This window comes from Macrobrachium nipponense, chromosome 19, assembly GCF_015104395.2.
Source record: "Macrobrachium nipponense isolate FS-2020 chromosome 19, ASM1510439v2, whole genome shotgun sequence".
Classification (NCBI taxonomy): domain Eukaryota; kingdom Metazoa; phylum Arthropoda; class Malacostraca; order Decapoda; family Palaemonidae; genus Macrobrachium; species Macrobrachium nipponense.
In genome coordinates this window covers 32,243,872-32,256,689 of record NC_061088.1, presented here as the reverse complement: position 1 = coordinate 32,256,689, position 12,818 = coordinate 32,243,872, and the positions used below count along the sequence as shown (strand labels likewise).

General features: G+C 43.1%; 1 protein-coding gene across 1 annotated transcript in view; it reads right to left on the bottom strand.

The window, feature by feature from the left end:
* The window catches only part of LOC135215765 (E3 ubiquitin-protein ligase RNF146-like), a 56,107-nt gene that overhangs the window by 28,942 nt on the left and 14,347 nt on the right, over positions 1-12,818 (bottom strand). The window contains exon 2 of the mRNA XM_064250720.1: positions 9,716-9,858. Coding sequence (XP_064106790.1) covers positions 9,716-9,858 — 143 coding nt within the window. The remainder of the gene's footprint in view (positions 1-9,715; positions 9,859-12,818) is intronic.

Here is a 12,818-nt window from a genome sequence, read left to right as displayed (position 1 = left end):
TTCATGTCGAAGTTGTCCTTTTCTGTCCAGCTGTCCGACAGAAAGAACTGAAGAGGTCGGAGGTGTAGCCTCCCCAGGGAAACAAACTTCTCCAGCGAGGAAATGGTCCCAGCAGACTCATCCATTCCCTCACCGAGCATGAATCCTTCCCTAGAAAGGCTGACACTTTTTCTATGCCTTGTTGCTGACGTTCCTGGGACGGAAAAGCCCGAAAAGCCACTGAATCCATCTGAATCCCCAGATACACGATGGACTGTGTTGGGGTCAGATGTGACTTCTCGAAGTTCACCAGAAGTCCCAGGACGCAGCTAAAGACAGAGTCGTCTTCAAATCCTTCAGCACCGGGTCTGCGAGGAGGCTCGTATGAGCCAGTCGTCTAGATAGAGCGGAGATTCTGATGTTGGAAAGATGGAGCCACCTCGCCACGTTCTTCATTAAGATGGTGAAGATAAAGGGGCCGTACTCAGTCCGAAACAAGAGAGCCCGAATTGAAAGACCTTCCCTTTCAATACGAACCGAGTACTTCATCGATTGGGGATGTATCGGACGTGAAAGTAGGCGTCCTGGAGGTCGAGTGTACCATCCAATCTCCAGGTCTTAAGGCCCCCGCCCAAGAACTGACTGAGGTGTCTCCCATCTTGAACCTCTGCTTCTCTATAAAGAGGTTAGACGACTTACATCCAAGACGGGCCGCCACCCTCCCGATTGTTTCGGTACAAGAAACAATCTGTTGTAAATCCTGGCAGTTGCCAGGTCTAAAACCTGTTCCACTGCTCTCTTCTCGAGCATCTGCTCGAGCAGGTCGAAAAGAATCTTTCGCTTTGTTAGCGGATACGATGGGGACAAGTCCCTGGGAGTGGAAGTCAACGGGGGCGGCTTTATGAAAGGGATCTTGTAACCCTTCTCTATGACGTCGAGAGACCAGGTGTCTGCCTCTCTTACTCTCCAGGCTTCTACAAACAACTGCAGCCTGGCTCCTACCGGTGACTGAAGGCACGATCTCTCACTTCTTACCCCTAGACTTGGAAGGGGCTCTACCTCTAGGAAGGCTTCTTCCTCGAGGAGACGATCTAGCGGAAGTCCCTCCACGAAAAGGCTTCTGCTTTCTAAACTGTTGTGTTCCAGACGACGTTGAAGGGCCAGCCGGACGTCTCGAAGACTGAGCCAACAGGTCTTGTGTGGCTTTTCTCCTGCAGACTCACTGCCAGATCCTTCACCATAGCTTGGGGGAAGAGATGACTCGAGAAGGGAGCATACAAAAGTTCTGTCCTCTGAGCGGGAGAGACAGACTTAGCCGCGAAGTTGCAATAAAGCGACCTTTTCTTAAGAACCCCTGCTGAAAAATGAGAGGCTAACTCCTCTGAGCCATCCCTGACGGCCTTGTCCATGCATGACAATACACTGGACAGCTCCCCCAAGCTGATCGAGTCTGGCTTACGAGATTGGTTGTCTAAGGCTCCAAGACACCAGTCTAAAAAGTTGAAAACTTCTAAGGACCTAAATAGTCCCTTCAAAAGATGGTCCAGTTCGGAAGTCGTCCAAGAAACCAAAATTAGCCGATGCTAAAAGGGCCCTGCCTTCCTTGAGGCATCCACCACGCTGGCGAAATCACCTTGAGCCGACGTAGGAACCTTCAATCCTAAATCCTCGCCTGTCTCATACCACATCCCTGCCTTACCGCTAAGTCTAGACGGAGGCAGGGCGAAAGTAGTTCTTCCTTTTGCTTTCCTAGACTCCATCCAGGCGTTTACCTTCCGGAAAGCTCTTTTCGTAGATAACGACGTCTTTCATCTTCACGAAAACCTGGAGAGGAGGATAAGGAGGAGCAGCTGGCTGAAAAGTATCGCCAAACGAATCACGAAGTAGTCGTGCCAAAACTTGATAATCTGACGAGGCAGACGTAGCAGGTTGATCATCATCAACAATCCTCCGAAGAACCGCTAAGTTCTCCTTCTTCCCTACCCGAGTGCAAGTCCGAAGGCAGAGGCAGAAGTCCTTTAGCTCCAAGTCTCCTATCTGAACGATGAAAAGAAGACGAGGGTAACGGATCCTTAACAGTAACAGGATCAGGAGTCACTTTTAGAGGCGAACGTGCCAAAGTCTCGGGAACCACATCCGAAGTGACAGCGAAACTTCCACATTCGCGTCCACAGAGGTCTTACTAGAACGTCTACGAGCGTCCATCTGAGCGTCCAAAGTAATCGTTCTCTCGAGCGTCCAAATCAGCGTCCAACCTAGCGTCAGCGAAAGCGTCCAACGGAGCGTCCATCAAAGAGACTCTTCTACCGTCCCGCGAAGCGTCCTTCCGAACGTCCAGCGAAGAAACTTGATCCACTGCCCGACTAACATAAACGTTGAGCGTCAACACTGTCATGTCGAAGACGTGCAGAACGCAAATCGTCGTCAGCAGAAGCGTCGAAGTCGGAACGCCGAGCGTCCTCTCTACGGGAAGGGAGAGGAGCATGCAGAGAACTCTCTCTAACTTGGCGTATAACGTCACCTCTAGATGAACCCTGGGGAGCCAAACACGTCTAGAGGGCGAAATATCAGAAGACGGGGACGAAAAAGGAGCCATTGGAGAAGACTGCTTAGATCTCCTTGATAGGCAGTCTATCGTCTTTCCTTCGACGCGGGACCGTCTCCTTCTGTTTCAGTAAAGCGTCCAGTTGCCGCTGCATCGCAATGATGATCTCCGTCTGAGATGTCTCCTTACGCGGAGACGGAGCTGCGCTTGCGAGAAGGAGAGGGGCGAGGGGACGCCTTCTTCCCTTCTCCCAGGAACAGCCTTGGCTCTAGAGCGACTGGGGCGCTCGAGGGCGTCATCGTCGGATGACGTCCTATACTTCTTCTGGGGAGGAAAGGCTACGCTTTCCGGAGAAGAATGCCACTCAGACATAGCATGACCGTGAAGCGTCCAGCTCTTGAAGAGTCCTCTTCAGAGGTCGCGAATCCGATCGAGATTCCCACCCCTTGCGCGGGGGGACGCGTCGGAAGACGAGAAACAATCCTTAAGGATACGTGCTCGGAGCACGCTCCTTAGCAGCCTGGGAAGCGTCCACAGGAACTGCTGAGGGACGCCAGATCGGTGGGGGTTCCCCGTAACCCTCCTTCGGCCTTCGACAGCCCTCTCCCTGAGTCCTGGGAGTCGGCAGAGGTCCCAGCCTAGAGGCGCTATAGGGCCGATCTGACGCCCCCTCCACTTCACTAGGGCACTATCACTGCACTTATTTTGCCTGTTTTCAAGGGCAAGCACTTTAGATTCAAGCGTCTTCATGAATCTAGAATAAGCGAAAGGGCATTACCCTCCGCAGACACCACTTGAGGGCCCGAAGGCAACACTACAGGGTTAGGAGACACAAATTCTAAAGGAGGGTTAGAAGGGGATACATTAATACCCTGTCTGCTACCCGCACTTACTCCTGGAGGAAGACCTCCTAATCCTATCACGTTCTAACTTCTTAACGTAGGATTCATACGTCTTCCATTGCAAATCATCTAAGCTTTCACACTCATTACAGCGCAAATCAAATCTACACTCTTGCCCCCTACACCCTTTACACAATGTGTGAGGATCAACCAAGGCTTTTGGAAGCCTAACCTTGCATTCCACCTTCGAGCACACCCTGGCGCTAGCAGAACTACATCCAGACATTTTTAAGGGAAAAATCTAAGCCAAAATCAAAAAACAGTCCAAATCATGTATGCCAAGCTATCGATCCAATCAAAAACCAAAAAGTCAGGGAGGATACCTCAAGCAATATGAAAAGTTTTCCAAAATCCTGAGGCGGAGGTGTGTAAACAGGTGTTTACGACACCGGCGACAGAAGAAATCTGATAGAAAATGGGAATGGTTCCTGATACCCGCCTCCCAGCGGCTTGGGAATTTTTTTTGGGTACTAACAACACCCTAACTCCCACTACGTGTTGTCGTAAGTTTTAGAAATTCTGTCGGACTTCAGAGAATACAGCTATATATATATCTGACAGGTAAGTTTCATGAACAAATGTTAATGTTTAATTTATTATTTAAAGTTTTAAGTTTTAAAGCTTTTCTGTATAATATCTTTATTAAAAATGTATTATTTTCATTTTTGTACATGCATAAATATGATAAAAAGGTAATTACAGCACCTACCACTTAGTTCATATATGTACTTTTACTCTCTCTCCCTCTCGTTCATAGTTAGCCCTCACACTAGTACACGATTTTAAATAGATTGAATTTTACCTTCACCCTCTGCAAACCTTATGTATGTACGTACAGTGAGCCCTCGCTACTTCGCGGTTCGACCATCGCGGATTCACGACTTCGCGGACTTTTTTCATTACGTATGTATATATTATAAAAGAAATATATCGCAGATTTTCCGGAAATTTCGAAAATAGCCGCAATATATGAAGACCCCAAATATTTCGTTAATTCCATTAATAATTAGTAATATCTGCTCTTACTGATGGTTCAATGTGATCATACGATAATTCAGTATACGTAGTAAAATTAAATCGAACATGAAACGCAAATCAGATGCAGTCTGACTTTGTCATATTTGAATGGTGTAAGGCTGCTGATGGCTACTACTACAAATGTAATGGATGTGCATCTTTTCCTTGAATCTTTTGTATGTATACGTAGTACTGCATCCAATAATATTGTTTGTTGCAAAAATCACATCTCGAATAAGCGTACGTATCTTACAACAAAACAAGCGTAAAATAGCGTACGTAAAGCATCTATAGTACCTTGTACATATTTGAATTTGTAACTACTACGTAGCATGTAAGACGGACTGTGATTGGTTCCAATGCTGATAGATGACGAATCAGCTCCCAAGTTTTGTAATCTAGCCAGTGATTGGTGTTTTGACCGCTTCTCCGATCCGCAGCAGCTTGGCTTGTCTCCGACCAGTAGCATCTTCTCGCGGCCACTTTGTTTGCCGCTCTCTCGCCCGGTAGATGCTGCTACGTTACTGTGTAACTTTAACCTGTGCTGTGCGTGACTGTTTGAAGTTGAACTTTTTGTTGAACTTTCTGTTTACGTAACCCTTGCAATGGCTCCCAAGCGTTCTGCTTCTGCTAAGGCTGGTAGTAAGCCTAAACGCCACCGAAAAATGATACGATTGCTGAGAAGGTGACACTTCTCGATATGTTGAAAGAAGGCAGAAGTTACGCGGCTGCAGCCCGCCATTTTGGAGTGAACGAATCCACCGTTCGCTACATTAAGAAGGACGAGGCGAACATTAGAAAGACGGCTGCCATCACCTTTAGCAGGTCAGCGAAGCGAGTTGTTACTCCTCGTAATAAAACGATCGTCCGTATGGAAGGTGCTTTAGCAATCTGGATTGCCGACTGCCGGAAGAAGAACATAGCCTTGGATACGAACACCATCCGAAACAAGGCTTTGAGTTTGTATGAGAATTTTGCGGCAAAGGAACCTCAAGACGACGATGGCGACCATGCTGAAGAAGACGAAGATGATGTACTAGATGAACCTCAAGCAGGGACATCCACTGATTCCCAGCCTCAGAAACAACGTTTTTCCGCCAGCAAAGGATGGTTCGCGAAATTTCAGAAACGCTTCGGCCTAAAAAGCGTTTCCCTGCATGGCGAGGCTGCTTCCGCTGACACTACCGCTGCTGAAACTTACGCGAATGAGACATTTAAGAATATTATCACTGAAGGCGGATACAAGCCCGAACAAGTGTTTAATATGGATGAGACCGGCTTGTTTTGGAAGAGAATGCCGTCGCGAACTTTCCTGTTCAAAGAAGAAGCCAAAGCCTCTGGCTTTAAAGCATTCAAAGATCGTGTTACCCTCGTGATGTGTGGCAATGCTGCTGGATTTTTGCTAAAGCCGGGGCTTATTTACAAATCGAAAAACCCTCGCGCTTTGAAAAATAAAAATAAGAATCTCCTTCCCGTGTACTGGATGCATAATCCAAAAGCATGGATTACGAAGATGCTGACCTCCAACTGGTTCCACCAGTGTTTTATCCCACAAGTCAGTAAATATCTCTTAGAGAAGGGCTTGCCATTTAAGATCCTTCTCCTTATGGATAACGCTGGTGGACACGCAACTGATCTGGTCGCATTGAGGGTGGCTATTCAGGTTGAGTTCCTGCCACCCAACACAACATCATTAATTCAACCGATGGACCAGGGGGTTATCAGGGCGTTCAAGGCCCTCTACACGAAGAATACCTTGGCAGACCTCGTTGCATGTGTGGATGCTGCCCAAGATGATGAGGATGAAACATTCAATTTGAAGGCGTACTGGCGGCAGTACACAATAGCCACGTGCCTGCAGAACATCCAGAAGGCACTGAAAGAAATGAAACCTGCTACTGTTAATGCGAGCTGGAAGAAGTTGTGGCCCCAGATTGTTTACGATGACAAGGGATTTACACCTGCTGAGATTCAACACTCTGCAGTACGGAAATCTGTGCAGTTGGCTGCGATAATTGGAGGTGACGGGTTTGGCGACATGACAACTGAAGACGTCGACGAGTTGTTGGACTGCCATTCCCAGCCGCTAACTGACGCAGACCTCGAAGACTTGACGAAATCGGCCAGTGACGAAGACAGTGAAACACAGGAAGAGACCCAAGAAATTGTTGAAGAAACGGGCTTAACATTAGAACGGCTTGCCAAGCTCTGCAACCTTGCGAAGGAGTTGAAAGAATTGTCGCAAGAGTGGGACGAGGATATGGTTCGTTCACTGCAATTCTGCAACAAAATCGATGAAGACATGACTCCCTACAGGATGCTCTTCGAGCGAAAAAAGAAGCAGCGGCAGCAACTTCCGATCACAATGTTCTTCCAGCCTCGCAAAAAAGAGCCAGTTCCTCCTGCTACTATGCCTTCGGAAGAAATTGAAGAAGTGTCCCAGGAAGAAGTTGAAGAGGTGTCCCAGGAAAAGACACCTCCGTCTGAAGAGACGTAAAATACTATCATTGGCTGCACAGTAGAAGACATCATCAGCTTCATCATCATCATTTCTACTGTGCAGCAAATTCATCGCCATCATCATTCAAGTTTTTCTTCAACTTCTTTCGTGGTGAGTACAGTAACAATCTTTATTTTTTTATACTTTAATATTCTAATATTTTAATATTTGTGCCTGTTTTAGTTTAGGGTACTGTAGTACATGCATTAAGTGTTCTGTACATTAAAGGGTGGTTTGTTAACAGTACTACATAAAGGGAGGGTTTTAAAAGTCTGAATATACATGTTAAATAAATACGTAAATATGGTGTCCCTACTTCGCGGATTTTCAGCTATCGCAGCCGGGTTTGGAACCTATCTACCGCGATAAACGAGGGTTCACTGTATATAAGTTTTCTTTATTTTATTGAATTGTGTACTTTTTGTTATGACTGATACGTTTTCTTTATTTTATTGAATTGTGTACTTTTTGTTATGACTGACATGAAGTTTACCTAGTGACCCAAAAAAAACTTCTTTTACTCTGAGGGAAAAAGAAAATGGCATCCCACGAATTACGCGTAACATTAGTATACGTATGAAAATGGCTACATATGTACGTTGTAGTTATACTGTAACTATTATTATGCCAACCAGTTATTCTTTTTAAGGGTAATGTATTAAACTAACTTTTAAATGAAATTACAGTAACTTGAACTTCATTTAAAAGTTAGTTTAATACTACTTAGGGAGCATGAATATGGTCATATTTAGTGTTCAAACACTAGAAGCTAGCATTTATTAGAATTTTTAGGGACTGTGCCAAACTTACGTGAAACTTCCCCATGTGCGAGGAGGCCTGAAACCTAACCTCACGTAAGTTTGGGGTATTACTGTACTGCAGCGTCAATATCATACCCGAATCATGTCCCTTTACAGCATTTTCAATCTTTTTGATTTCCAAATCTTATTCAGCATTTCTAAATCTTTCACTAAACTCCAGCTCAAGATACCCAAGCTTGATATTATTTTTCCTAATCATTTGAAAGACTGAGCTTTTAATCTTACAGGGTGAATTATGCAATCACTTTCAGAATAAGTAGTCACTTGGGATCGTTCCAATCTTATTCATCAGGCATGGCACATCCTTGTTGGAAAGATGTTCGATAGTTCAAATTTAATGCATGGTTCAGAAGGAATTAGTGTAGAACCTTGGATACTCATCGGTGTCGAATAATTGGGGGGGGGGAGAGGCAGGAAGTGGAAAAGTCATCAAATAATTATTTGATTTATTACAATACGAATAATTATGAGCAAGATTGCTTTAAAAAATAACCAATGGTCAACAGTTGGACATTTTCTTGTTACTGATGAGTAAACATTTAGAAAAGGGGTGTAATCTGTTATGAGAATTTCTAACTATGGTCTTATTATTTATTTCTAAAACCTATAATAATTGCATATTTGGCGAGAACATCAGTATATTAAAAAAATAAGTACTAATTGTAAAAATTAATTTCCAAAACTGTTAAGTGATCTTAAATTTCCCTCTGCAATAAAAAGGAATGTCATAATTACAAAGAGAAACATGCTATAAGTGGCTTTTATGTCGGTACATATGGCAAGACGACATCAACCCATCACCACCATTTCCCCCTGGTAGAACTCAGTTCCTACATCCTCTCTTCCTTCCCAGTCCTTAGCCTTCCCAACACTCCTTCCCTCTCCTCCCATTCCTACCCTGTCCCATTTTTCCTCCATATCCCCAATACTTCTCAATATCTCCCCATTTATGTGAAACTTTCAAAATCTAAATGTTTCTCTTCTAAAACTGTAAAAAGAAATCGTCACACTTGAACATGTTCGCTGGTGTTAACGTTCACTTAAGAAGCAACAACACAGACATGATGTTTTTCCATTTACACAACAGGAGGTGTAATTTGAACCACACTCTTAAATTTAGGGTTTGAACAACACCGGCACCAAGATAAGGAAGTTACAATTGTGTGTGTGTGTGTGTGTGTATGTGTATGGGGGGACCCCATAGCCTAGAATGACCTTATTACTTTTAAATAATGTATGGTATTACCAGCTTTCACTTCAAACTTTAACAAAGAAGGCTTATCATATAGTAGATGTAGTTAGTACTAATATCCCACAGGAAAATTTCAAACAAAAATCGGAATAAATTAGACTGAAATTTGTGTGGGGAGATACATAAAAAAAATGTGTGTGTGTGTGTGTGTGCACATTATATATATGAATGGGCTGCCTTTGAGTGAGAATGCAATTATGAGTTCATGAAGTAGTTTAGGTATGTTACCTTATTGTGGTGAAGGTTTTATATTTAATCACAACTTTATTCAGACAATAAAATGACACTTCTTATTTCTACGAATTCTACTGTATAACCTTAAAGTTACAATATAGCCTCTGGGGCAGGCTAAGATTTAGGGGCGGCATAACCCTAGGCTGGGCTATTAAATATTTCAATAAATACACACCTGTCTAATTAATGCAGTTACTATACATACAAACACAGATATGGATATCAATCTTGTATTTTAGCTACTGTATTTCTTTTATAATTTAATGTTTCTAATTGGGGTAATCATTTCATGTTACTATTTCACATACTTAATCAGTTTTACTATCATGTTTAAATTTCATACAAAAATAAGTGCAGATAATGCATATTACCATTCCGTACAAGCAGTTTTCTATAAAAGTTAGTCCTTCATAAACGTTTATTTCTACCTAAAAGGCTACATGAAAAATAACAGAGAACACTTGCCTTTACACACAAAAAGCAGAAAATGTGAGAGCATGGCAGGCGAACAGGATGCACACACTTCTGGAGGCAAACAGCACATTCTAGCTCCTCTTCCTCTTCTATCTTGGGCTGCGACTGCTGTGTTTTTGTCGTCTCTGTTGAATCTAAATAATCAAATAAAGAAAATTTAAGTGGCTAAATTATAAGTACAAGTTGCTTACAGATAACATAACATAACTAGCTGAGCAAACCAAATTAACAGAAGTCCCTTGATTAAAATGTTCTTCATGTATACATCTGTCAGTTACAGACAAACACAATAAAAAGACAACTCGCATGACATGCCATAAAATCAAGCAGAATGAAAATATCAAAGTTAGTACCATTAATGCAATTAATGATGTTGACCTAAATCTAAGCTCAAATGTTTTCATTTTTAGTTATTCTCTCTCTCTCTCTCTCTCTCTCCTCTGTCTCCGTTCGATCTCTCTCTCTTTCTCTCTCTCTCTCTCTCTCTCTCTCTCTCTCTCTCTCTCTCTCTCTCTCTCTCTCTCTCTCTCTCTCTCTGACACAGGTAATCAGATATATGCACTTAAAATCACTTTAACCAAAACTTTAAAGTTATCTGTGCATAACATTAATTTTGGTTCATGCTCAAGCTGACAACTCATTCATAGTCATAGGTATGAAACATTTAACTAACATATTACTGTACCATACTTAAGAAGCTCTTGAATCTTCCATCATGGATTGATGGGTTGAGTATTCACCACAAACTTAGGAACAAATGTGATATCTCACTCCACAAACCAAGTCAGAGACTGAAGTTAGCTTACTCTATTAGCTAATACTAAGGTTAGCAGGAAGCATCTCTTTTGAAGCATCTGTGTCTGTAAGCCAGCCAGTTGTCAAGAATATGCTTAAACTTATCCTGTGCAAGAAGGAGCAAGTTGACACAGGTGAAAACCTTAGGGGCTGTTGCCTGTCACAAAATATTAGACTGAGCTAGTGGATAGTCCCTTCACAGCAGAACTAACACCCCAAAGGGACTGATGAATGGACACCTAATAATACACACCCCTTTTTACTTTCAAACGTATCAAGTTGCTTTCTTTAATGGAATCCATCATGAAACAAGTTGTTTCCTTCTTGAGCCAAGTGGGGGGCATAAAACTTGTTTAACAAAGAGAGGTTCCCAGCCCCCAATCAACTTCTCAACATGAGAGTCAAATGTAATAGGTTGGGGACAGGTTGTCTATGATTTAGCATGCATTCTTTTCCAGCATTGTCCTCATCTCAACCAGCACACCCATAGCTTTGAAAGAATGAATTAATGATGTAGTTTCTGCTTTAGTTAAGACGAAATAAAGGAGCTGGAGTTGATGGGTAGCAAGATACAGGGTAAACGTCCAGGCATGCAACATGTTGGCTCGTAGAAAAACCACCTTTTCACTCGATATTTAATTGGTGAAAAAACAATATAATTACAATAGACCCCCCTATTCGTGCACTCTGAATTCGCGGATTTCTCTTTGGAACATATCTACCCATTATTTGCAATAAATTCACACATTCACTGTATTTTTCTATGAGAAATATGTATTCACAAATTACAGTTGTTCTTTTAGCAATTTCATCATAAAATGATATTGTTATGATACAATAAAGTTTGTTCATACTTACCTGGCAGATATATATATAGCTGTATTTTCTGAAGTCCGACAGAATTTTAAAAACTTCCGACACACGCAGTGGTCGGCCAGGTGGTTAGTACCCATTCCCGCCGCTGGGAGGCGGGTATCAGGAACCATTCCCATTTTCTATTCATAATTTTTATTTCCACTGTCCCCTGAGGGGAGGTGGGTGGGTACTTGATTATATATATCTGCCAGGTAAGTATGAACAAACTTTATTGTATCATAACAATATCATTTTGTTCATGAAACTTACCTGTCAGATATATATATAGCTGAATCCCACCTTTGGAGGTGGGAAGGGACAGAATAGAAGGATTTTGGGAAACAAATGCATGCAGATGATTTACATCTTGGTTCCACCTGTTAGCATAGCTGGCTTCGTGGTTACTGCCACGTAAGTCTGCTTGTGCTACTAGAGTTGCCAGCGAGGTAGAGACCTATATAGCTGGTGCACTCCAGATGATCTGTCAACAGGGGCGAGACCACGACGTGACTAGACCATATTGACCATACCATGAGGGCTAAGAAGTAAAATAAATATATATATATATATATATATCACCACCTGACCAACCTAGCCAAAGTTAAGGTGTGTTAACTAAGGCTTAAGAGTTAAGAAGTCGCCGTTGTCGGCGACTCCACAACTAAATTAAGAGCTCTTCCTAACCATTTTCTACAGGATAGGATGAGTGGTACTTCTTGCCCCCAAGATTGTGTCTGCAGACACGTATGGCCCTAGCGAGCAGCAGATCTCATATGCCATCTTCACATCTCGCAGGGAGTGTGAAGTGAACACAGAGTTGCTTCGCTAAAACATGGTACTCAGGATGTTGCTGAGTGCCATGCTCTGTTGAAATGCTTCCGAGGCCGCGCCCTCACCTCGTGAGCATTCAGATAAAAGATTTCAAATCTTTGTGCAAACACAATGAAGGAGCATTTTTGAAAGAACTCCTTAACACTAAAGCCAGGCTGTTCTTCGATATGGGCAAGTCTGGTCTTTTCGGAACACTGCAGATTGCCCGATTGACTTCGACTTTCTTGAGTTTTATGTAGATAAAACTTGAGAGACCCGACAGGGCACAGGACTCTCTCTGGCTCCTGCCCACTAACTTGTGCCATCCTTGATTCCAAGCTCCTGGCCCAAGGACAAAACGGGTTGGGTTACCATTCTTAGGCCACAACGGAAGGGTTAGAGAGCACACCGCCTTGTGTTCTCTAAAGCCAAAACTTGTGACGATGGCTTAAAATCTCACTAACCCTCTTTGTCGTATCTAGGGTGGTTAGAAGAAGACCTTCCTGATCACATGCAAGAAGTTAACAGGTAGGAGAGGTTCGAATGCTTTGACATTAAGAACTTCAGACTACGTCTAAGTTCCATATTGAAAGCTTCGATCTGGACATGCACAGTCAGTCCGTCTGTACTAAAG